At 37.6% G+C, this 27083-nt stretch overlaps 1 protein-coding gene across 1 annotated transcript; it reads left to right on the top strand.

The window, feature by feature from the left end:
- The first annotated feature begins 1600 nt into the window (after window positions 1–1600).
- Window positions 1601–25646, top strand: LOC101745557 (uncharacterized). Its single transcript, XM_012697455.4, has 6 exons — window positions 1601–1748; window positions 10081–10687; window positions 11489–11646; window positions 14267–14396; window positions 15446–15568; window positions 21874–25646. Exons 2-6 carry the CDS (start codon window positions 10113–10115, stop codon window positions 21992–21994), a joined length of 1107 nt encoding a protein of 368 aa, XP_012552909.2. The 5' UTR covers window positions 1601–1748; window positions 10081–10112; the 3' UTR covers window positions 21995–25646.
- The last annotated feature ends 1437 nt before the right edge of the window (window positions 25647–27083 follow it).

The following is a 27083-nucleotide window of genomic DNA, read 5'->3' as shown; positions in this document are numbered from 1 at the left end:
GCTTAGTGCGAGTTTTTTAACGTTCTCGATAGCGTAAAAGTTAACTCAAGTTTGTATGCAGTTGGAACAGCAGCCCTAGCGGCAAAGGTAGCAAACCTTCCAACTCCATACAAACTTGAGTTAACTTTTACGCAATCGAGAACGTTAAAAAACTCACACTAAGCACAGAGGTGTAGTATTTTAATGTTGCTCAAACATCATCGCGGCCTAAAGGATAAGAAGCACGGCTCAATCGTATCGAGCGATGCGACCGTCCCAGTGTTCGAATCCCGCAGGGATGTACCAAAAAATTTACAAGTAAATACGCACTAGACATTTATGTTTGAGGTAGTCGTGGCCTTAAGGATAAGACGTCCGGTGCGTTCGTGCTGAGCGATGCACCGGTGTTCGAATACCAATTTTTCTAATGAAATACGTACTCAACAAATGTTCGCGATTGACTTTCACGGTGAAGGAATAACATCGTTTAATAAAAATCAAACCCGCAAATTTATAATTTGCGTACCACCACCTTGCCTATTTCTACCGTGAAGCAGTAATACGTTTCGGCTTGAAGGGTAGGCCAGCCGTTGTACTGTAAAAACTGAGACCTTAGAACTTATGTCTACACGTAGGTGGCGGCATTTACGTTGTAGGTGTCTATGGGTTCCTGTAAATACTTAACATCCGGTGGGCCGTGAGCTCATCCAACCACCTAAGTAATAAATAAAAAAAATGGCCCAACATAATGTGGGATACGGACAAGAAGAAGAATCACTTCTACGAGGAATGAATACGTTAAGAAATAAATCCGTAAAATTTGTGTCGTGGTGTGGTGTTTGAATCAGTTAACCACGAATTAAGTAAGCATGTTAAGGTAGACTGAGCTAGGAATCTGGGATAAGAATCGCGTTTATGCTTAGTTCTTCAAAGTGAACGTTACAGTTTGAGAAGTAGCTGTTGTTGATAGGGACTGTTGTGAGCCTGCACACGGATGTACCGCGACTTTGGCTATACTTGCCGTGCAGCAGTAATGCGTTTCGGTTTTAAGGGCAGGTCAGCCGTTGTATGTCGGTTGTAAGGGCAGGTCATGTCGCAAGATGAGTGACGGCATTTACGGTGTTGACGTCTACGGGCTCTCGTAACCACTTAACACCAGGTGGGCTGTGAGCTCGTCCCCACACCTAAGCAATAAAAAAAAGAGTAACTTATACAATTTTTTTTTACAAAATTTAGGTAAAACTGATATTAATGACTAATTTATAGCACTTGTCACTTGGTGTTAGGTGGCCTAATCATATCGTTTAACGACTGTCACACATTACACAAGCCTGACGTCTTCGCACCAGAAAAAAGCAAGATGGTGGTAAAATACGTCCTACCAGTTACGTAGATACGTACGTAATAGTTGATTTATCTATATATCGGTTGTATTGTGTAATATCATACGGTTTTGTCGATGAGGAACGCGACAACAATAGAAAACCGGTTATAATCCCGCCTCAAATCTTTAACGCGAAATAAAAAAAACAAACAAAATTTAAAAAAGCTGAGCTACGCCCGACAGGCTCCGCCCATGTATCCATCTCGCTCGCGCGATTTCTCCCCGCGCTTTTTGAAATTCGAACTGTGTCATTCGAGACGCGGCTTCTGAAGGGAGCGGACGAGTATTGTAAGAATCGTTTTTTGTGATTAAACAAAAAATAAAATCAAAAGTGTTATGTGCTGTGATTTGAAAAGTTTTAACCGACGCTTCGTTTCTTGTAAAGGTGGGTTCGTATTTCAAACGAAAACTTTATAATATTGTATTTGGAGTTTATGCGGTTTTTAATTGACACAGCTTTTAATACTTTAAGTGACTAGTTAAATTAAAAGTAGATAAAAGTCAGACCTGAATATAAACTACCTCAGGTCATATCAAACACGATATATATGTAATTCGAAGTACGTTTAAAAGATACTACCATTCCTAGCGTGCTATAAAACATTGGCCGTTCTGGAATTGCGTGTATTGAACTCTTATTCAACTCCTGATGAGGAGATGTCGCTACATGGGCATCAGTAATGAAATGCAATTATGTCCTTTTTTTTACTTTGCATATTTTACCGGTATCAACACTCGCACTACCAATACCGCTGCTATTCAAATTCCAACTCCTAATATCCCGCCGGGACTCGATATCCGTCTGTTACTGTATCAGCTAGTCAACTAGTTCACTCATGTGTATCAATAATAAATACTTTAGAAATTTAACACACTCAATAACAAATCGAAATAACAATAATTGTTAAAAAACCTGCAATGAATAAATTATTAATTTCATGTTTTTTTTTTGTTGATGCTGATAGGTAGAAACTACTGAGTTTCTCGCCGGATTCTGTCAGTGGGTCGCGATTCCGATCCAGTGGTAGGTTTAGCGAAGCACTGCTCTCATTAAGGGCGTCTATACTGATAGCCTTGAGAGGTTATATCAGCGTTATCCTAGCGTGTAGGTGAGCTCTCGAGGCTCAAACTGGGGCTCAACCGATTTTAAACCAGCTTCTGTGGGTGGTAAGCGAGTTCACGGGACTCAGTCTGAGCGAATTTTGTAACAATATGCACGTAATGTCAGATCCTTTCGATCCACTAACGGTGCTTTTAGGTACCTCAAGCACCGGTCATCGTTCTCGTCGAACCCGTCGCTTGCGACGAAGGACGAGTAAATTAACCCAGAAACAGAGCCCGCTGAGTTTCTCGCCGGATCTCCTCAGTGGGTCGCGTTTCCGATCCGGTGGTAGATTCTGCGAAGCCCTGCTCTTGCTAGGGCCAGTGTTAGCATCACTCCGGTTTGAGCCCCGTGAGCTCACCAACTAGTTAAGGCTACGCTGAAATGTTCTCTCAAGACCATCAGCTTAGATGACGAGAAAAAAATGCGTTTGCAAATTTTCAAGTTAATCCTACATTTTGGATTCGGTGAAAATAACGTTCAAAGATTCTGTAATAAACAAACAAAGATTAAAAGTTAATAAAATCGTGTTAAAATGTTTTAGTAAAGAGATATTAATCTCGTGAAGCGCTAACCCGGACGGATGCACATATTGTCTTCTCGCATCAAAACTGTTTAATCTCAAAACTTACTAATTTTACAGGAGAGTGTTTTAAAGGTTTAACATATGATATTTATAATATTAATCATCTTTCCAACATTTATTTTTTATTTTTTACCAGATACATTATCTGTCTTTTAAATTAAGATAAAATTATGTATTAATTTTGTTAATAGTAGTGAAAATATAGGTAAACTAAAAAAAAAAAAACTAAAACTAAACTACGCTCTTTTGACAGTATTTATGAGAAAATTTACTGGTGATACCTAATGATTCCGCATATTAACTCAATTTCGAATATTTTTGGAAATTGTACACTTTTAATGCGAAAAGACGAAATATACTGCCTATTTCGATCGCGAAGTGACCAGATATAAGATTAATTGTATTATTAGAATTACATTCATAACCAGCCTTTAGGTTAAGGTAGTTTTGATGTTAATTTTGAGTTTTTGTTTTATTATTATTATTATTTGTTTTTTTTTTATACTTTAAGAATTGTTTAATGAATGTAATATGGATGCAAAATCTGAAGTAAATGAAATAAATAAATAAATTACATTTAAAGTTAGGTAAGTTTTAATTATTACATTATTTTATCCTATAGTTGATTAGTCTTACGCACATGGCTTAGTTTTTACAAGTCAGATACATCCGGTGGTAGATTCTGCGAAGCACTGCTCTTGTTAGGGTCAGTGTTAGCAACACTCCGGTTTGAGCCCCGTGAGCTCACCTACACACGTTAGGGCGAAGCTGAAATAGCCTTTCAAGGCTATCAGCATAGGTAGGAAAAAAAGCCACATATTTTACACGCTATTTATGTGTACCTTTTTCTTTTGGTTTGTAATGTGTATTGTGTGCCTTATAAATGAATAGATAAATAGGATAGGCGTTTTTTTTATTGCGTATATCGATGAGCGATTTCACGGCCCACCTAGTATTAAGTCATTAGTCCATGGACATCATACCGCCAATCATAATTAGCACCCATCTAAATATCAAGTATATAACTCATAGATCTATACGAGTAATAGAGGTTAAAGTATGAAATTGCCGTTTTATTGTAATAGGTATTTTGAATTGACATAGAACCTTCATGGTTTGAGATTTTTGAGCGAAACTTTTTTCAAATGGTCAACCCATGAGGTTTTTTTTTAAATATGCATCATTCGATTATCGACTATTAGTTGTTTGTTAACCTACTTCAAAAAGGAGGGGGTTCTCAATGCGACTGTATGTTTTTTTTTATATCTGTTACCTCATAGCCTTTGACTGGGTGAATCGAATTTGGTGATTCTTCTTTTATTAGAAAGCTGACGCTTCCCATGTGGTTCCATTAAAATTTAGTTCAGTTCTGATAATGGTATCCATGAGAAAATCATATAAGTCTTAAATTTGCATTAAGTACGTGCGCGACAAATATTCGATGATTTCGATGATTATTGTTTTTAGTGTATAATTAATTTGTTTTGGAATATCTTTTGTTTATTTATTTGAAGTCGGTTTTTGTTAAATCACCTCTATTTACAATTATTTTATTCAGCTTAGACAAGAAAGATGGATCGAAAATGACATTACCCGTTATAGTACATAGTATATACATTGAAACTTACATGCTACATCTTAAAACCAGAATGTAAAAATCGCTGTTTCAAAGTACGCGCTTTGAATAATGAGACCGCCTTTGGATTGTGCTTGTATATTGATTAATATCGGACGTAAATTATGTTATGTGTGCTTACGGCCGTCTGGCGTAGTGGTAAGTGACATGGTCACTACACAAGGGGGTCGCGGGTTCGAATCCCGCCAAGGGAAGATATTTGTATGATAAATATAAATGTATTTTCCAGGGTTATGGATGTATATTAAATATATGTATGTGTATAATAAAAATCTTACATTTATATCCGTTATTTGGTACCTGTAACACAAGTTCTTTACGAACTTATCACGGGGCCGGTTAACGTGGCGTGATTGTTAGTAAATATTTATTATTTATCTATCTTATCTTATCTTATCTTAGTGCGAGTTTTTTAACGTTCTCGATAGCGTAAAAGTTAACTCAAATTTGTATGGAGTTGGAATGTTTGCCTATGTTTGCCGCTAGGCACACTGTGTTGCTTTTACGTTATCGACAATGTTAAAAACTCGCACTAAGCACACTGATGTGCAATAACCTCAACTTTGAGACGGCTTTACTGTTCTTCTTGATTCCTCAGCCAAGAACGATTCAAACGAAGACTTCTCCCATATACAGAGCCGACTGAGTTTCTCGGCGGATCTTCTCAGTGGGTCGCGATTCAGATCCGGCGGTAGGTTTTCTTTTTTATTGCTTAAATGGGTGGACGAGCTCACAGCCCACCCGGTGTTAAGTGGTTACTGGAGCCCATAGACATCTCCAACGTAAATGCGCCACCCATCTTGAGATATAAGCTCTAAGGACTCAAGTATAGTTGCAACGGCTGCCCCACCCTTCAAACCGAAATGCATTACTGCTTCACGGCAGAAATAGGCAGGGCGGTGGTACCTACCCGCGCGGACTCACAAGAGGTCCTACCACCAGTAAAATATAATAAAATATACGAGTAGGAAATCGCATACGAGTCATTTTTGTTTTCTCCAACAGAGTGACGCTGGAGACGGCCTAGCTAAGGTCACAGTAAGTGCTATGCTAATATTTTCGATTACATTTTTAGAAACGTTCGGTTAGTTTGAATAACTCCAATAATGCTCTTCTGTGACTGCCGAAAGTATTGCCTAAAAAAAGTAAAAACTTGAGACAACGCCGGTATTCCGACGGTGTTGTATATCCGCAAGTTATGAAAGCGTCAATTTCCCGCTAACGATCTTTTCCAGTATTTTAATCGTCTTGAACTTATGAGTATGTCTGTTTGAACACACAACGCAGCGTTTTTCGCTTTGAGTAAAATGGTGTTTATGTTAGGATATTTTAATATTGTATTAATTACACAGGTATAGTATGTATGTATGTGTTTTTCTATTCCGTGGTTTTTGTATTATTATATTATATGTATGAGTTCCATATATTAATCAATTATATAAGTCACCGTCGCCTAAAGGATAAGACGTCCGGTGTATTTGTATGTAGCGATGCACCGGTGTTCGAATCCCGCAGGCGGGTACCAATTTTTCTAATGAAATACGTACTTAACAAATGTTCACGACTGACTTCCACGGTGAAGGAATAACATCAAATCAAATCCGCAAAATTATAATTTGCGTAATTACTGGTGGTAGGACGTCTTGTGAGTCCGTAGGGGTACGTACCACCACCCTGCCTATTTCTGCCGTGAAACAGTAATGCGTTTCGGTTTGAAGGATGGGGCAGCCGTTGTAACTATACCGAGACCTTAGAACTTATATCTCAGGCTGTGTGTCGCAATTACGTTGTAGATGTCTACGGGCTCCAGTAACCACTTAACATCAGGTGGGCTGTGAGATCGTTCACCCATCTAAGAAATAAAAATAAAATCAACAGTTCGATGTTTTTAATTGAACTTCTTTTACAAAATATGTTTACTGCAGCAAATAGCTAAACCTCTTTTTTTATATTATTTTTTCTAGATTTTAGATTTTAAATGTCTCTCCTGTAAAGATGCAAAAATGTTGCTTAATATGTTTAGTTTGTAATCATTTGATTATGACGCTATGACATGTCTTTCTTCAAACGAAGCTTGTGGAGATTACTCAACATTAGGCAGCGGCTTGGCTTGCTGAAGTCCATGGGCGACGGTAACCACTCACCATCAGGTGGGCCGTGTTTGGCTACAAGGGCAACAAAATAATTATAAAAATTGATTTGAAAGAACGAAGTCAATAAACTCCATTACTATTGACCCAATTAATATATTTGCGTCGCAATATCCGGTCGGTGACATCGGCTCCGCGTTGTTATGCAAACATCATTTTACCTGACACCGGTGAAAATTTTTTTTAAAATAAGCAATTGTAAATATTTCATGTGCATCCGTTTCGAATAACTATAGTGTGCGTTCAATTACACGAAGTTCATCTTTAATTACTGAAGTCTCAAGACTGTTTTTTGAGTAGTAGTAGGTAGTAGTTTTATTTATCCAATTGGAAAATCAAAGGTATCATACCATACAGCCTAATCTTTTATATTATATTATATTTTTTTTTAAGAAAAATGATATCTATCTATCTATCTATATATATATAAATGAATTGCTGTTCGTTAGTCTCGTTAAAACTCGAGAACGGCTGGACCGATTTGGCTAATTTTGGTCTTGAATTATTTGTGGAAGTCCAGAGAAGGTTTAAAAGGTAGATAAACATGAAAGTGGTCGGAATTAAATAAAAATAACCGTTTTGTTTTTCCTTTGATGTGTCCCCCGTCGGACGGATTCCTTTTGTTTGTTTTAAGTTTATTTTATACAAAAGTTTAGATTTTTTATTTATCGATTGAGGCACTACAATGTCTGCGGGTCAGCTAGTTATGAAATAAAATGAAGTTGATTAATATGAAACATGGCATGAAATGAAATGAGATGAGATGAAATATAATCTCAGTAAAATGGTGGTCATTTACTGAGACTTTTTCAGTGGACTTTTTGGAGGATCCCTAGAAGTTACGTTCAGTGGCTTTGTTTAATTTTCCCACATTTGTGCACTTTCACAGATATTAAACAGTTAATAAACCACCGTTATTACACATTTACACCTAAAGAAACACTAAATAAACAAAATAAAAGAAATCACACAACTTCACTCCCCGCGTTCCCGCCAAAAAGTCCTTGTTTTTTTGAGTAGTAGTAGTAGTAGTAGTTTTATTTTTCCAAATGGAAAGGCACCATACAGCCTAGTCTTTTATAGATTTTTTATGAAATATGATATTATGAAATGAAATGAAGCTGATTAATTTAATATGAAACATGGCATGGCATGAAATGAATTGAAATGAGATGAGATGATAATTATGATATGGGTATTTTTATGAAAAATTATGAAATGGAGTGAAATGAAGAATTTGAGACATTAATCAACTGGGATGAAATTAAATTAAATGAAATGAGATGATATGGGATGAAATATAATCTCAGTAAAATGGTGGTCGTTTATTGAGATTTTTTCAATTGACTTTTTGGAGGATCCCGAGAAGTTACGTCGAACGGCTTTGTTTCATTTTCCCACATTTGTGCACTTTTACAGATATTAAACAGTTAATAAACCACCATTATTACACATTTAAACCCGAAGAAACACTAAATAGACAAAATAAAACAAATCACACAACTTCACTCCTCGCGTTCCCGCCAAAAAGTCTTGTTTTTTTGATTTATTACATTCTATCTTTTGTTTCTTTATTGACATTTAGGAGAAAGTGACAGTTGACATAATTTTTATTTTTAATTGTTGCCTATCTGTATATAGAATACTTTGCATAAAGATTACATTGCTTAATTAGCGATTTTGAGGGAAACTGCCTCAGTTTCCAATTAGCTTAGCTTGTAGGCAGACGAGCACACGGCCCACCTGATAGTGAGTGGTTACCGTTTGAAGAAGGTCATGTCATAGCACTCGGGAAACACCGTGGAGGGGAGCTCATTCCATAGCCGGATGGTACGTGGCAAAAAAGACCTCTGGAAACGCACTGTGCATGACCGCAGTGACTCCAGGTAGTATGGATGAACTCTACTCCGGTGGCGGGCGGTGCGATGGTAAAAACGAGATGTCGGTATCATCTCGAACAATTCCTCAGAGCACTCCCCATGGAACATACGGTAAAAAATACAGAGGGAACCGAAGTCCCTCCACAGACCCAGAGGTTCCAAACGATCCGTGAGAATGGGATTGTCGACGATACGAACGGCCCTTCTGTATGGAGTCAAATGGAAGAAGCTGGTATTTGGGAGCCCCGGCCCAGAGATGGGGGCAGTACTCCACGCGAGGCTGGACTTGTGCTTTATAAAGCAAAAGTCTTTGTCCAGGCGTGAAATACCGCTTCGCTCTGTTGAGGACTCCCAGCATATTGGACGCCAACTTGGCTTTGCCTTCCAAATGACTCCGAAATTGGACATCGCTCGAAATGTCGACCCCAAGTATCCTTATACTCGCGGAAGGTTGCAGGGATATTCCCTGGAATTGCGGCGCCATGACAAAGGGATCCTTCTTCGCAGTGAGCGCGCAAACTTGTGACCGTGATGCTCCGCCCATCCAAAAAGCTAGCGATCCATGTTCGGAAATTTACTTGTAAACTTAATGCGAATCAGGTAACTGTTGAATATCTACAGTGTGCTTAGTGAGAGTTTTTAACGTTCTCGATTGCGTAAAAGTTAACTCAAATTTGTATGGTGTTGGAACGTTTACCTGCGTTTGCCGTTAAGGGCGCTATTCCAATTGCGTACAAATTTGAGTTAGCTTTACGCTATCGAGAACATTAAAAAACTCGCACTAAGCACACTGTTCTATGATTGCTACCACCATTGCACATTCCACCGAAATTAAACGTGTTTGTCGATTCTCGAATTTCACGGTGTTTTTAAAACGTTTTTATTAGTTATGTACGTTTCTTAGTGTGTCAATCTTTGAACGTCATTTTCACCGACCTTAGACGTCCTATTATCTTGAAAGCTTGCAGTCGCCTCAATGATCGATCGCATAATACAATTTTTTTCTCTTCCTGTGCTGATAACCTTGAGAGGCTATTTCGGCTTCACTCTAGCGTGTAGGTGAGCTCACGGGCTCAAACCGGAGTGTTGCTAACACTGGCCCTACCTAGCAAGAGCAGTGCTTCGCAGAATCTACCGGAAGATCTTCGAAATGGGAAACGTGACCCACTGAAAAGGCCCGCGAGAAACTCAGTAGGCTGTGTCTATGGGTACCCCATTATTGTACTATCCTGCCAAACGTATAGCATTGTTGCGCCACGGCAGAAACATATCGACTAATAACTGCATCATTAACATTTAAGGTTTAACTAGATCTCATAGCCGAACGATCTACCCTCAGCACTCACCAATCATTCACTTTCAGATAACAAGCGACGAAAACGTTAAGTAACTGTGATGAAATCGATCGGCATGGAAAACTGCTCCGATCGGCTCAGTCCACCGAGTGATGTGACCAGCGGCTCGGAAACCTCACTCCCGCCCTTCAACTACGAACCAAGCCAGTTCTACGCGCAACAAGAACTCGAGAAACAGTATTTCTCGTGTAAGAAGACAAAAGACGAACGCAAAACGAACGCCATTTACATAGACGGTAAAGCTTACGAGAGCCAGCAGAGGAACAAGAGGTACATCAACTTCGAGCTGAAGCTTCCGCCGCACGACGATTACTTCACGATCGAAAGCGACCGCCAGAACTATTACGACGAATTAAAAAGCTGCATTCACAACGAGAGCGCGCTCGTGGAGCTAAAGGGACCGACGGGGTTCGAAGACACGGAAGGCAACGAACGCGTTCAGTTTTGCGCCGAGAACGAGAACAATAACACGAGGAGATGCCTGAACTTCAATTCGGAGCAGGTTCAGTGCGTCTGCGAAGCGCTACAGCAGAAAGGGGACATTGAGAAACTGGCCGCTTTTTTATGGAGTCTACCGCCCAGTGAATTGTTGCGGGGAAACGAAACTGTGCTCAGGTAAGAGTTTCTCTCTATCAGCCCACTTTGGACATAGATCTCCCTAAAGCCACAACGTCTGGTTTTCGCTTGCCGCTTTTTTGTGGAGTTTTGTGACATTGAGAAACTGGCCGTTTTCTTGTGGTGTCTACCGCCTAGTGAATTGTCGCGGGAAAACGAAACTGTGCTCAGGTAAGAGTTTCTCTCTACCAGCCCACGTTGGACATAGACCTCCTTAAAGCCTCAACGTCTGGTCTTGGTTTGACGGCATGGCTCACGGATCTTTATAATTAATAGTGCCGTTGGATGCTACAGGTAGTAGCACAGGTCATTGTTGCAATTGTCGATGAGTTCGACGTCACACTTAGCCCATAGCATCATCCCGGTGAGTCTCACGCCGGATCTTCTTAGCAAGCCGTGGTAGCTGTGGTGGTAGATGCACTCGCAAAGTAGATGAGAAGTTCGGTGGCGGTATTTACGTTGTTATGCTTATACGATGACTGGCGGTAGGACCTCTTGTGAGTCCGCACGGGTAGGTACCACCACCCTGCCTGTTTCTGCCGTGAAGCAGTAACGCGTTTCGGTTTGAAGGGTGGGGCAGCCGTTGTAACTATACCTTAGAACTTATATCTCAAGGTGGGTGGCGCATTTACGTTGTAGATGTCTATGGGCTCCAGTAACCACTTAACAACAGGTGGGCTGTGAGATCGTCCGCCAACCTAAGCATTAAAAAAAATCGGACGCCGAGTAGGACACCGTTGACTGACATGGCAGTAAGCGTTTCAAAAAGTGTTGGGAATTTGATGAAAGCCTTCTTTTCAGGGCCCGAGCTTTGGTCGCTTACCACAGAGGAGTGTTCCAAGAGCTTTACGCTATATTGGAAGCTCACACGTTTTCCCCGAGACACCACACGTCCCTACAGAACTTGTGGTTCAAAGCTCATTACAAAGAAGCCGAAAAAGTACGCGGGAGGGCTTTGGGTGAGTTTGTGTTTTGTTTTTCGTCGACCTATGAAGTTATTAAGACTGAATCAAGTCCATTTCCTTCGACAAATACAAATATAATTTTACGTCCGAAGATGTAGTAGCTTAGCGCTACATTTGTATTTTATTTTCATCAACATTGTAACTATATGAATACTGGTTGAAATCTGGAAACCTGGTTGAGTCTTTGCTCGCCCACCTTTTTTTTATTGCTTAAATGGGTGGACGAGCTCACAGCCCACCTGGTATTAAGTGGTTACTGGAGACCATAGACATCTACAACGTAAATGCGCCACCCACATTGATATATAAGTTCTAAGGCCTCAGTATAGTTACAACGGCTGCCCCGCTCTTCAAACCGAAACAAATTTACTGCTTCATGGCAGAAATAGGAGCCTTTTTCATAATGGATTGCCCAGCGTTATGAAAAAAAAAAAAAAAGGTTAGGGCTAGAGTTAGTGTAAGCAATGTCGTCAGGTTTAAGCCCCGTGAGCTCACTTACTAAATCGGTGAATCTAGAATAATTCCTCGAGGTTACTAGAATAGGTAGAAGAAAAAAGAAAAGAAAGTAGGCCGTGAGATCTTCCATCCATCTAAGCATAAAAAAACACCTCTTCTTCTTCCAAAAATTGTTTCGTATTACGTGAACTAGTGGTCCCGCAGTAGTCGAAATTCGACTATAATTCATTGAAATTATAATTAATTGAACATTATTATCGTTCTATTGTCAAAGACTTCTATAATCACAAATTTCGCGTAGACCCCACAATAGACAAATAATATTAAAGATAAACAATATTAATCTATTCTCAATTTGACCACAGACTCTAAGCAATAACAAAAGGTTGACAGTAAACAAAGAGTTTATACCTAGTCAGGTCATAAATTCTGTCACATGTTTAATGTAAAATAATTGAAACAAGTTTATTCATTATGTAACCATTCATATACCAAAATGAACTTAACAAAACATAGATTCTTATGACACTAAAGTTTATTCAAAATGACCTCTGTGATTTTGAATACAGGCCTTCAATCTGCGCGGCCAGTCGTCTATCGCAGCACGAACGAGGTCCATGTCAATATCGGCGGCTGCTTTAATCAAGGATGTCTTGAGTGACTCCAAATTGGGATGAGGCTTTGAGCACGCCTTTTCCTCCAAGTGTTGCCATATCTTGTAATCTAACGGATTCAAATCTGGACTGGAGGAGGGCCAGTCTTCGTGCCGGATGAAGTCGATTTCACGCGCCGCCAGCCAGTCTTGTGTGCTCTTCGCTCTATGAGCTGGCGCCGAATCTTGTTGGAATGCCCAGTGCCTGTTATTGAACATGGTATGAGAAACAGGTTCCACAAGGTTCGTCAGGACTGTATTTTGATACACAACTGCATTCGTTTTTACACCTTTCTCACAAAAATGCACCTCTGTTAAGCCCCAATAAGAAACTCCCAACCATACCATGAGCGAGGATGGAAAATGACCTCGTTGGACACGCGGAATACGGTTGCTCGCTTCTTCACTACTGTGTGCGTACACCTTATCATTTTGTTTGTTGTAGCTCTCTTCTACGGTAAAAAATTTTTCATCCGAAAAAAGAATTTCCCGATATTTTTTTCCCGCGTACCGCTTCAACAAAGCGCGGCATCTCTTCAGTCTCAGGTCTATTAGACGAGCATTCAAACGATGTCCTGTTTTTCTTCGATATGCCCGAAGCCCTAAGTCTTCATTTAACACCCTTTTCACCGTGGTTCTGCTTAAGCCCATCTGAAGGGCCAACAGTTTCTGCTTACGTTTGGGATTTCTTTGAATTCACGCCTTCACAGCTTTTATCACTGCTGGAGTCCTAACAGACCGAGGGCGACCACTTCTTGACCTGTCATCTACACTAGAGTCTTCATTGTATCGTTTGATGGTACGATAAACGAATCTTTTGGTTATATTCAAATTTTTCAGTATGTTAAAAATTTAAATTGGCGCGTAACCGCAACGATGCAACGCAATAACTGCAACACGGTCTTCTTTAAGCGTCCACTCCATATTTAAACATGAGTAAAATTCTAAAAGTATACATTTTTATTTTCATGAACAATTCGAAATTCGAATTCAATAATCTTTTTTGTGGCCAGCATTCTAAAAGAAAAGTTTTTACTGTGTGACAATACTTATGACCTGACTAGTTATATGTGTGTGTGTATGTCAAATACATGGTAGTGTGTGTAATGTTTTTTTTATTGATTTAATGTATTATTAATACATAATTTACAAAACATATTAGCATTCTACACTCCTTCTCTATATTGTCTATAAGTGTGGAAAATTTCACATTTTTCCGTCCGCGCAATTTTCGTAAAAGGGGTGCAAAGGTTTTGCTTCACGTATTAATATATAGATATGATGCCCTTTAATTTGTGCAGCATTGAAATAGCTGCATCCCTATAGTGAACCACACTGGGAGTTACCGGCCGGTATTCCGCGTCATTGCTGGGTAGACCGACAAGCCGAATCCTGTTCGAAGCCCATCACTGCCATTAAATATTTCCTCGAATGTCTTATGTTCTACGGCAGTTAATGGTAAAACGTCGGGTTAATTCATTAGTGGAACTTACGATTTATTTTCAGGAGCCGTTGACAAATATAGGTTAAGAAAGAAATACCCTTTACCCAAGACCATATGGGATGGCGAAGAGACCGTCTATTGCTTCAAAGAGAAAAGCCGAAACGCTCTGAAGGACTGTTATTACAGGAATCGGTGAGTTCTTCTTAAAGCTCGAGATGCGGGACAATAGGCGGTGTAGCCGTGTAACAAGTGTAACAAGATCTATCTACATATATAGGTACTAGCTGACCCGGCAAACGTTGTTTTGCCATATATGCGCCATCTATTGATTACTTACTCAACCCAGTCGAAAGGTATCGACATCTGTTAGAATCATTTGGAGTTAACAGATAATTGTGACTGTCAAATAATAACAGACAAATAATTAGCAATAAATTAAAATTGCGACTATAATTTGAGATTTAAACTATCCTATCTCTCAAGTTGGATCGAACTGCACATGGTGTGCGAATTTTATTATAATCGGTTAAGTGGTTTAGGAGTCCATTGAGGACAAACATTGTGACACGAGATTTATATATATTAAGATATATAAAAATTAATTGTTGTTCGTTAGTCTCGCTAAAACTCAAGAACCGCTGGACCGATCTGGCTAATTTTGGTCTTGAATTATTCGCGGAAGTTCAGAGAAGCTTTAAAAGGTGAAGGTAAATATGAAAATGCTCGGATTATAAATAAAAATAATTTTGTTTTCCCTTTGATGTGTCCCCTCGTCGGACGGATTCCTTTTGTTTGTTTTAAGTTTATTTTATACAAAAGTTTAGGTATTTTATTTATCGATTGAGGCACTACGAAGTCTGCCGTGTCAGCTAGTAATACATAAATATATACATTAACTGACACTGTGGTGCAATAGTTAGCGGCTCTCACTGTTGCGCTGAGGGTCGCGGGTTCGATTCTCGCACCAGTCATACATACGTATGATAAACAGTTTTGTTTACTCTTTGTCTGGGTGTTTATCTATCTATTGTAAAATCTACGAAGCACGTCGATTATTTGAAAGAGACGATTGGCTAATTTCGGCTCCGTAGAGCGCTATCTCGCTCGCACGAAACACTAACTACAGTCCGAGCGCACAGCGACTGCCAAACGTCACACAGGGTCGCCCGGTCGATGTGCGATATTTATCGTCGGGTACTGTACACCTATTTGATTGTAGCCTTGGATTAATTAATACCCAGGTACCCGACGCCTGACGAGAAACGAGCCCTCGCTCAGAAGACGGGTCTGACGTTAACGCAAGTATCAAACTGGTTCAAGAATCGTAGACAGCGCGACAGGACTCCGCAACAGCCTAACAGACCGTAAGTGTAGTTTTGATTAATCTTTTTCAGCCTTTTTCTTTTTTTTTATTGCGGCATTTTAATTTTAACGATTTAAAAATTGACACGGTACACAAAGAAAAAATTGTGCGTCTCTCTGGACGCCCTACAGAAAATATGATAATTTAAACTAATCTTAGTTGAACTATTTAATATTGAAATTGTGTAACCCAAAAAAAGGTTACTAAAGGTATGTAATGGTAATATGATAATGTAAGGAAAATTGTAACATAAATAGAAAAGGATATATAAATGCTTAGGAGTTACATACGTTCTCAGTACCGCTGCTGTATGCGTGAGAGAAAGGGACGACAGACAGACTGGCGCCGTAACGCGTTACGTAACAAAGACGGTTTATCCTCCCATAAGAAGTTATCAATCACTTCAAAAGATCCTATAACACATTTTGACGAGAGAAAAAATGAAACAACTACTATGCAATGCGTTGCAAATCGCTACTGCCATTAAAAAAAATCTGTTTTGGGCTTAGTAATAACAAGTATGAGCCGACATGAAAATCAGTGTATGTTTTGAATATTTTTTTTTTATTTTTTTTATTATTAGTTTTTTTTTTGTGAAGCTGTTAGCAAATTTGTTTGTGCATTTTATTTAATAATACTTACATTATTATGTATCTAAAAGTTTGCGGCACACTTTTAGAACTTTTTTTTTATTGCTTAGGAGGTTGGACGAGTTCACCACAGCCCACCTGGTGTCACTGGAGCCCATAGACATCTACAGCGTAAATGTCGCCGTCCACCTTGAGACATAAGTTCCAAGGTCTCAAGTATAGTAACAACGGCTGCTCCACTCTTCAAACCGAAACGCATTACTGCTTCACGGCAGAAATAGGCAGAGTGGTGGTACCTACTCGCGCGGACTAACAAGAGGTCCTGCCACCAGTAATTACGCAAATTATAATTTAATCTACAGCGTAAATGCCGCCGCCCACCTTGAGACATAAGTTCTAAGGTCTCAAGTATAGTTACTTAAGCATTTATCGTTGGCATTTTTCTTCAATTAAATTGTGACCACAAATTTAAATAAATTTTAAATAAATAAATAAGTATTTACTAACAATCACGCAACGTTAACTGGTCCCGTGATAAGTTCGTAAAGAACTTGTGTTACAGGCACCGGATAACGGATATAAATGTAAGATTTTTATTATACACATACATATATTGAATAGACATCCATAACCCTGGAAAAGATATTTATATTTATCATACAAATATCTTCCCTTGGCGGGATTCGAACCCGCGACCCCCTTGTGTAGTGACCATGTCACTTACCACTACACCAGACGGCCGTTATTATCTTTGTGGTACACAAAAGTTCGGCAAAGTGATTAAGAATCAATGGATTGTTTAATTACGAGTTAGCGGAAGTGAAGTTACTTAACGTACCATCCGAGCTGTATTTAATATATAATGGCAAAAAACCTTTCTCACAATATAATTCATTATTGATTAGTCAGTCATCGTGCCCGTCGAGCCCGTCGCTGGCGACGAAGAGCTCGACGAGTAAATTAACCCACAGACCCAGCCCACTGAGTTTCTCACCGGATCTTCTCAGTGGGTCGCGTTTCCGATCCGGTGGTAGATTCTGCGAAGCACGGCTCTTGCTGGGGTTCGTGTAAGCAACGTCGTCAGGTTTGAGCCCCGTGAGCTCGCCTACTAGTTAAGGTTACGCTGAAATAGCCTCTCAAGGCTATCGGCGTAGGTAGGAAAAAAATATTTATGTATAAACACTTAAATTTTGTATGCTGTTTATTTCTAAATAAATAAATTAATCATTCAGCCGAACAATTCAACAGTTCAAAGCAATATTCTCTTTGTCGGCTGCATTCTATTGGCACACTAAGCGAAACTGTAAAAATGTATTTCAATGTATGAAAGCCTTCAGTTTAATAAATAAAATGCGATACATAGGTAAGTAAAACTTGTTGTTACTTAAGTACTCTTTACGTTATTCACGAGTCGTTCACACAATTAAAAGTACTAGAGGTCCCGCAGTAGTCGAAATTCGACTATAATTAATTGGAATTGTAAGTTTGTACACTATTATGATTGTATTTTATACTTCTATAATCACAAATTTCGCCAAGACTACACTATAAAAAATATTAACAAAGGAAAAAATATTTAATCTATTCTCAATTTGACAACAGACGCCAAGAACAAAAGTTTCACAATAAATAGTATGCATGCGTGTGTGCGTCAAATAAATGGTATGTAGTGAGTGTAATGTTTTCTTTATTGATTTAATGTATCTTTTATGCATTATTTAAAAAAAATATTAGCATTGTGCACTTCTTCTCTATATTCTCTATAAGTGTGGAAAATTTCATACTCCTCCGTCCACGCAATTTTCGTAAAAAGGGATACAAAGTTTTTGCTTCACGTATTAATATATAGATTTTTACGGTTTTCGGTTTCTCGCGTTTTTTATTATCATTATATCGAGGAGTGTAAGATTATTCGTCTTAAACGCCATTTTTGCAACTTTACAGGAGAGCCATTTAAAGTTTAAGATTATTGATTTTTAATTTAAAAAATAAATAAAAAAATGGCGCGAAATGTCGCTCAAGCCACCTCGCCTTTTATCCTTCGATATTGTCTCTGACGTTTTTTTTATACACTAAAACTACGGTTTCAATTCGAGTTTATTCTTGTCATTATATTATTTTTGACATTTCGAATAATTTACATTTATCGCGGTCACGTTTTTAATTATTTCTATGGCTTACAAGATCCGTAGTGAACACTAAGTAACAAACTAATTAAAAACGAGAAACGGCTTCAAAGCCCAAAGCTCACTCGCTTACGACTTCAGACTGTAAACAATGGAGCTTTTTATCAAAATTGTTTGACAAACAAAAGCCTAACGTTTTTGACCTTGACTCGAATAGCAAGTGGCGGCTTGTGAAGGATTCGTTCAGTCCGACATAAACATTAAAATCAATCGTCGGTGGCATTAACAGTGTCCGCTTCGTTTGCCATAATAATAATTTTGCTAGCATTAATTTTAGGTATGTACCTATATAAAAATATTTCAAATTATACATGACTTGGATAGACTTAGGTAATTATTTTTAGGGTATAATTTCAGAATTTTTGGGTATTTAATAAAAAGTATATTCTGGGGAGAATTTTATGGAGAACATTTTAGTGAAAATTATCGTTTCTTCTCAGTGAATGAGATGGACAACATTATTAAACATTATTAAACAGCATTCTTATTTATTCAACAATTTCCTGTGATGACAATTAATGTCACATTAATAAACTCATAAAATCAAAAAAACGATTAACTTAAAATTACCATACTAGACTAACACAATTACACAAGATAAAAAAAAAACTACTTTAAACTAGAAAAAAAAAATTTTTTTGGCATATCTTCAGTAATTCTGGAAATCTGTAGATCTTAACTCAAAATCCCATTAACCCCGCTCGCTACGAAGAGATACTAAATTAAAAACAAAAAATGTCTTTTAAATTTTAATAATTTTATTTTTATTTTTATTGCCTTTGTAGGCAGACGAGAATACGGCCCATCTGATGGTGAGTGGTTACCGTCGCCCATTGACTTCAGCAATGCTAGGAGCAGAGCCAAGCCGCTGCCTACCGCTTAATACTCTCAACAAGCCTCGTTTGAAGAAATTATTAGAATAAAGTAATTAATACAGAGTAATTTCTTAAGCCACCATATTGCCACCTTATACCATATTGTACCTATTTTTTTTTTATTGCTTAGATGGGTGGACGATCTCACAACCCACCTGATGTTAAGTGGTTACTGGAGCCCATAGACATCCACAACGTAAATACGCCACCCACCTTGAGATATAAGTTCTAAGGTCTCAAGTTTAGTTACAACGGCTGCCCCACCCTTCAAACCGAAACGCATTACTGCTTCACGGCAGAAATAGGCAGGGTGGTGGTACCTACCCGCGCGGACTCACAAGAGGTCCTACCACCAGTAATTACGCAAATTATAATTTTGCGGGTTTCATTTTTATTACACGATTCATTTTTATTATTTTATTATTGTATTGCTAATCGTTGTCAATTGTGCTCACAAATCAGACACCACAGATTTCATTATTACTATGAACTAGAAAAAATCTGTAAGCGTACTAACACATGCCTAATCTGTGACCGTTTTTGAATGGTCATAAATTTAATTGCGGGTCATTTAAAAGGATGTTTGTCATTATTTTTTTTAATGCATATACAATAATTTGTGCACACATGGGCCGCTCTCACTTCGGCCTGTAGTCATTGATTGATGACGATGACCCTTAATGAAGAATAGCAATGGCTATTGCTTCGCAATGATGTACGGTCGTGACAAAAAAATCGGATATTTTGTTAACACATTTTGGAGGTTATCTTTGTAATTTTTTTTTGAGCATAGCGTAGTTAAATGACGGGCATGATGTAAAAAAAATTCGAGTAATTAGAACATGTTAAGTTTAGCCGTAGTTCGATGCAATTGTAGCTTTGGCTTAATTTCATATAGTTCTGCGCCGATTCTGTTTTCATTAGAATTCTCGTGTTGAATCTTCAATACTCGAAATTAATATAGGAAATTATTGAATTGAGCTAAGATGATCCCTTCACTATGCGACCAGATCACCTTAATTTACAGCTACATATACATATACTACATTCTGATCTGATTTACTGGTGGTAGAACCTCTTGTGAGTCTGCACGGGTAGGTACCACCACCCTGCCTATTTCTGCCGTGAGCAGTAATGCGTTTCGGCTTGAAGGGCGGGGCAGCCGTTGTAACTATACTGAGACCTTCGAAATTCTATCTCAAGGCGGGTGGCGCATTTACATTGTAGATGTCTATGGGCTCCAGTGACCACTTAACACCAGATGGGCTGGGAGCTCGTCCACCCATCTAAGCAATAAAAAAAAATTTCTTCTTCTTCCTAAAGACAGCGATTTTTTTGCATTTCAAGCAGGCCGTACCGCCGGAATAACGTCGATACATAGAGATGGCGGCTAGTAGCTTAAACAAATAGGCAAATTTGGCATATGCACTGCAAATATAGTGAGATAAAAAAATATATTTGAGAACCTCCTTCCTGAATGCGAAGCTGGCTGACAAAAAAAACAAAAAAAAAACATTTCAAAGTTTAACCAATCACGGAGCGCGTATAGGTCGAGTATTTTACGCGCCATTGTTTCTTTGACGTGTGACGTGTTTAATATTTTTTTATTGTTACGTGTTTTTGCACAGCGTGAGGTCATTGTGGGGCCCGTCTGCGATACATATTATTATTAAGTAGTTTCAACTTGCTTAGAGTTGAATTTGTATCTGTAACAATTTTTTAAATTAGCGCAGTTGTCATACGTCGAATAAGATGATCCGTGTGCTTAGTGCGAGTTTTTTAACGTTCTCGATAGCGTTAAAGTTAACGCAATTTGTATGCAGTTGGAACAACGCTCCTTGCGGCAAACGTAGGCTATCGTTCCAACTCCATACAAATTTGACTTAACTTTTACGCTGTCGAGAACGTTAAAAAACTCGCACTAAGTACACTGGTGGTGTATTCGTATAGAGCAGCCTTTCCCAAAGTGGGCGATAACGCCCCCTTGTGGGCGCTGCAGGCTTAAAGGTGGGCGGCAAGAGACTCAGAAAGAAAATGGGGGCGTTGTGTAGAGGCTTGGGAGGCGATTTGTAATTTAATCTAGGAGGACTCTTAAACACCGGTTGAGTTCTCGCTATAGTGGTTTTGAAGTAGGTGAAAAAATGGGGGCGCTAAAAAATTATTTATTCTGAAATTGGGCAGTAGACAAAATAAGTTTGGGAACCTCTGGTATAGAGCGATGCTACTTTATATTTCATTAAACTCAAAAACTATGCGAATGAGGATTAATATCTGACGCAATATCACCGAGAAGTACTTTTCTACCAAATAGAAATGTAAATAAGAAAATGTATTTACAATTAATGTAAGGAAAAAGACGGCGAGAAACTCAGTGGATTGTGTCTGTGGGTTAATTCGCTCGTCGAGCCCTTCGTCGCAAGCGACGGGTTCGACGAGGATGGTGACCGGTGCTTGTGGTACCTAAAAGCACCGTTAATGGATCGGGAGGATCCGTAATGACTTGTTTTGGGCGACGTCGACTATTTACCATTCGGTCTAAAGGATCGGGTATGTAATTTCCAGCGGCCACGACAAGAGGGTTTTCATGTCGTGCCGCCTTCTCAAAGTATTCGGACACAATGGAATGGTCTCATATCGTTTTTTTTTGGTCCACAGCGAGATGCTGGTGCCGGCGCAGTACGCGGGGCCGCAGGGAGGACTTGCCCAAGCTTTACTGCCGAACGCGTACTACCATCAGCTCCAAGACCCTACGCATTATCTTCACGGAACACCGTGACGAAATTAACGTTCAAAATAATACTGAACAACCGAAAAACTTTACTAGGCGTATAACAAATTTAAATTTTGTATTATTAAAAATAAATAAAAAGTTTTAAAAGGCTTAAAAGTGCATTTACGCTTTTTACGTTTTGATATTATAGTTCATTTACTTTCGAATCGTAAATATAGTTTTAATACCGTGTTACAACTAATGAAAATATAAAAAAAAAACATTCGCGTTCATATGTTTGTTTGTTTGTTTTTTTTTCACTTAATATTTTTGATTGGAACAGTTAAGCCATAGGCCGTATAAATTCGAATAGGCGCTTTAAAAAAAAAAAGCAAAAGAAAAATCAGATACAAGATCTCTCCTGTGTCAAAATGAAATCTATGTTTCACGTTCGTGATAAAATTTAATAAATGAGGCCTATAAAATCAAAGGCAGCTAAATCCAAGTCTGTCAAATATTCAGATAAACTACAAAAATCGGCCCTAAGCACGTCATTACGGATCCTCCGATCCATTGAAGTACTGCTCCTGCTGGGGCCAGTGTTAGCAACACTCCTGGTTTGAGAAACTGAAATAACTTTGTTCGGATAGCTATGATATTCTTTATTTTAAAACAGATTTATAAAGAATGAGAATATTCCTAATAATCTGAGTTTTAAATGATAAAACTTAGTACAGAGTAAAAATGAAAATTTTGAATTGAATTTGTTAGAGATTTAGCTGCATTTGTTATAACATGAAAACACTAAAGCGTGTTCAACTAACTATACAAGATAGGGCCATTGTTAATCCATTTTACGACATTAAGGCGTTTAGCTGCCTTTGATTTCATAGGCCTCAAATCAACTATTTCTTATGCGTCATGTGTGTAACAATGTCTTAAGTGTTGTTGTATATACTCTCATTATAAATTGTTATATAGATAGTGTATGTATCTATAGTAATGCATTGCATTAAAAACATTAACATTTAATTCAAATGTCTCCCTTATCTGAGTATTATTTTAGTAAATACTTTATAGACAAACATTTAACATGTTTTATGTATGTGTTCATATGCTTTAGGCATTTAAGTGGGTCTTTTAATTCAAGTTTATGTTTACTTTAGATTAAAGCTCTAAATATAAGGTAGCTTTTAATTATAGTGATCTGGACGGTAGAGGCAATGAGAATCTTATACCTTTAAACGAGCAATTCTTGTATATATATATAATCTGAATCTCGGAAACGGCTCCAACGATTTTTATAAAATTTAGTGTAAAGGGGATTTCGGGGGCGATAAATCGATCTAGCTACGATTTATTTTCAGAAAATGTTGTTTTATTCGTGTTTTCAACTTTATGACACTTCCCGACATCTATTGGCGAATAATAATACTATTTTTCATAATTTTGACTAGCTGCTTTAAAGACAATACGCAACGAGCAACGAGCAAAGCTCGGTCATCGTCTAGTACTCTTTACGAATGAAAAGAGTGCTTGTGGAAAAGCGACCTATTATTAAATTCTTTTTTTTTTCAGATAATATATTAATCCCTATTAATGTTAGTAACAGTGATTTCTTAAAAATATGTTATAATAGCAAAAACAAAAGAAAAGAACAACATACATACAATTAAAATATGTAGTTTACCATTACGAGCATATTTTGTCAACCTCTTTACAATGATTGAGAAAAGGTCCATCTAATCTCGAGAATATCATAGGCATTATGGGGGCGCCACCGTTGCTAGTGGTGTGGTTTGAAAATAGCACCAAAAATAATTATATTAAACTTTTATTATCATGCTTTTTGTGTGTGTGCTGTGTTTTTTAAAAAAGTCGTAATTGGTTGTTTCGGCTGTGCATTTTTTTCACTTGTCTCAGAATCAAAATGGTTTTCTTTGCCTCTACCCTCCATAGTATGTAAATGTTACACAGATTATGTATGTAAATCAAAACATTATGGAGTATGGTTCCTATTATTTTGTAAAATTAACTGTATCTTTCTTTCAGAAATATTAGTACCGATGGCGTGTGTATTAAAAGTAAATACATGTCAGTTTTATGCGTAAGGAAATGAAAAGAATTTTCAATCAATATAGGTTGAACAAAAATTTAATCGATAAGTAGAAAAATAATTGTATCCTCATTTACACACTGGAATTTGTTAGTTCGAGTTTAAATCGTATTAAAGATTAGTGTATAGTTTTTCGATTACTAGCTGGTGACAATTATTAATTAAGTGATTATTATTGTTGTTATGCTAGACTTCCTCGTTTATTTTTTTAAAATTATTTAATCGATTTCGAAAGGTCTGAAAATCGATACCCTATGACAAAATCTTTAAGAACGATTATTTTCTTTCTTAACTAATTTCTTCTAGGCTTTTACAATAAGAAATATTTAGTTTAACCCTTTGACTGCTATGCAGGTCACCGGTGCCCTAAGCGGCGTACTGAAGTAATTGTGTCGATTTCTGTTACAAAGCGCTACACTCAACAAACACTTTAAAATTCTCAATTTTCTTCTTCCGCTTCGCTTCAGGTGGTCCGTTCGCTGTTTCGCTTCGAGTAGTTCTGATTACTAACTGACTGCGTGCCATCTCTGCAACGCTTTTATAGCCGATACCACATCCCTAGAATTATCGATAATATTCCACACATTTCGAGTATTGTGTTTCCGCTATCTGACAATAGATGGCGTTGTACTTCTCGAGCGTTCCAGGTGCTACTAGATCCTTCGATATTCGGCGATAGATGGCGTTACTCTTACCGGCGTAACAATATTAACGGGTGAAAGACTATTCAGTTTAAGCGATATTTTTCCAATTTTACAGGAGAGCCATTTTAAGTTTAAAATTAAAAAAAAAAATCATAACAAAAAACTTCTTCAGCTATTTGAATGGGATAAACTTGATTGAAGTTTGAAATTAAAAACATCGAATTATTGATGCTAATCTATACTAATATTATAAAAAGAAAAGATTTGTTTTTTTGTTTGTATTGAATAGGCTCCGAAACTATTGAACCGATTTGAAAAAGTCTTTTACTGTTTGAAAACTACACTGTTCCCGAGTGACATAGGCTATAATCTTTTTTGAAAAAAATTTGGGATCCTTACTAAAACTCCAATAATGTAACCCAAGGTGTAAAAAAATTACCTAAAATATTCTTTACATCGCGTGCCCTGCGAAAACTATTGATGATAGAATAAAATAATGTACTACAACTTTGTAGAACACATTATTATTTACAAAAAGAGTTGCAACAGTATATGTCTAACTATTATAGTTATGCCGTAATAAGTGTTCTTTTACTTAAAAAAATAAAACAACGTCAAATATCGTTGAAATTTTTGTTAAAGACCCGAGCAGAGCCGGAGCGGGCCGCTTGTATCAAATAAAACGGATCCTTAATTACAAAGATAAATGTCACGTATAAAGCGACATAGCCTTTCTCTCCTCATTATGGTTTTTTTTTTTAAGAATTATTTGTGCTATAAGTGATGTAAATAATGTAAAAATGTCTAAAATTACTTCAACCTATTTTATGTATTCTAGTCCCGGAGATAAATTTCTTTAAGAATATACTGATTTAGTGTATTATTTATCTTAAATTCCAAATTGAATTAAAATAATTAACGTTTTACTGAAACAAAAATAAATGGTTTTAGTAGAAAATTTACCTAGTTCTGAATTTTACTTTTTTATTTACTAAAAGTAGGTAGTGTTAAAATGAATAATGTATTTTTTTTGCTACAGTTGTATCTCGGCCCACCTGATGCTGAATGGCCACTGGAACCCATAGACATCAACAACTTAAATGCTACTATTACCCACTTTGAGATATGAGTTCCAAGTTTTTTGTTTTGCAGTATACTTCCCATCCTTCAAGCCGAAACGCGTTAGTTTGTCACGGCAGATTCAAATCAACGGCCGTCTGGTGTAGTGGTAAGTGACATGGTCACTACACAGGGGGGTCGCGGGTTCGAATCCCGCCAAGGGAAAATATTTGTATGATAAATTATATAAAATGTCTTTTCCAGGGCTATGGATGTATATTAAATATGTGTATGTGTATAATAAAAATCTTACATTTATTTCCGTTATCTGGTATTTGTAACACAAGTTCTTTACGAACTTATCACGGGACCAGTTAACGTGGCGTGATTGTTAGTAATAAAAAATAAAAATAAGTTTACACGACAAATGCACAATAAAGCATCTCATAGATGTTAATTACACTTAATAAGACGTAAGATAACACTGGCGACTCTACTTTCTTTTCAATATGGCAATTAGGTTCTTGCAACCCCATTGTTACCAGTGGCGAATAAATCTAAATCTTATTTTTTATAGTTAGAAAGGATATGAAACACCATCCATCGTAAACTGGTAAAGAATACCCCAGGCATTAAGTTTGCCGTTGTACTTTTATGCTTAAAGCTGAATGAATAATAATAAAAAATATAATATGAAAATTAGAGAGAAATGAAAAGAATTCATTTATTTGAAATTATAACCCTGGGATTAAACGAAATGTGATGTAATTTAATACTGTTGTACTAAAGTGGTGGAAATACCACCGTAGGCAGCACCATCCTGTCTATTTCGACTGTGAAGCAGTAATGCGTTTCGGTTTGAAAGGTGCGGCAGCCGTTATACTGTAAAAATTGAGACCTTAGAACTTACATCTCGAGGTAGGCGGTGGCATTTATATCGCAGGTATCTGTGGGCTCCGGCTTTTTGGAGGAGTCCGAGGAGTCACGCTCAGCAACTTTTTTTTATTTTGCCGCACCGCGGTACCTTTCCACTTTTAACAATGCCGAATGGTTAATCAGTCACTATTATTACAAGTTTAAACCGGAAGAAACACTAATTTAACAAAAAAAAGCAATTTCACGCAACGCTACTCGCATTCCTGCCAAAAAGTCAAACACTAATAATTTTTTTCTCACCTCATTTCAGTCTATTCCATTTGGTATTATTTATAAATAACATGTTCTATTTTAGTTTTGCAGAAATTGGCTTAATGTCGTTGTCAACAATAGAAAAGTATGAGCTGTGTTCCTTTTGCCTATTTAATGGACGTATCAAATAAAAAATAAAATTTGTCAA

Source organism: Bombyx mori, chromosome 24 (genome assembly GCF_030269925.1).
Source record: "Bombyx mori chromosome 24, ASM3026992v2".
In the NCBI taxonomy this organism is placed as follows: Eukaryota; Metazoa; Arthropoda; class Insecta; order Lepidoptera; family Bombycidae; genus Bombyx; species Bombyx mori.
The sequence above is the reverse complement of the archived record's forward strand: the minus strand, read 5'-3'. Positions and strand labels throughout refer to the sequence as shown.

Bases quoted from the DNA above. Each gene is read 5' to 3' on its own strand.
- LOC101745557 (XM_012697455.4), top strand. From the start codon at position 10,113: ATGAAATCGATCGGCATGGAAAACTGCTCCGATCGGCTCAGTCCACCG. The intron at 11,647-14,266 runs GTGAGTTTGTGT...ATTTATTTTCAG, and splicing joins AGTACGCGGGAGGGCTTTGG to GAGCCGTTGACAAATATAGG. The intron at 15,569-21,873 runs GTAAGTGTAGTT...TTTGGTCCACAG, and splicing joins CCGCAACAGCCTAACAGACC to CGAGATGCTGGTGCCGGCGC.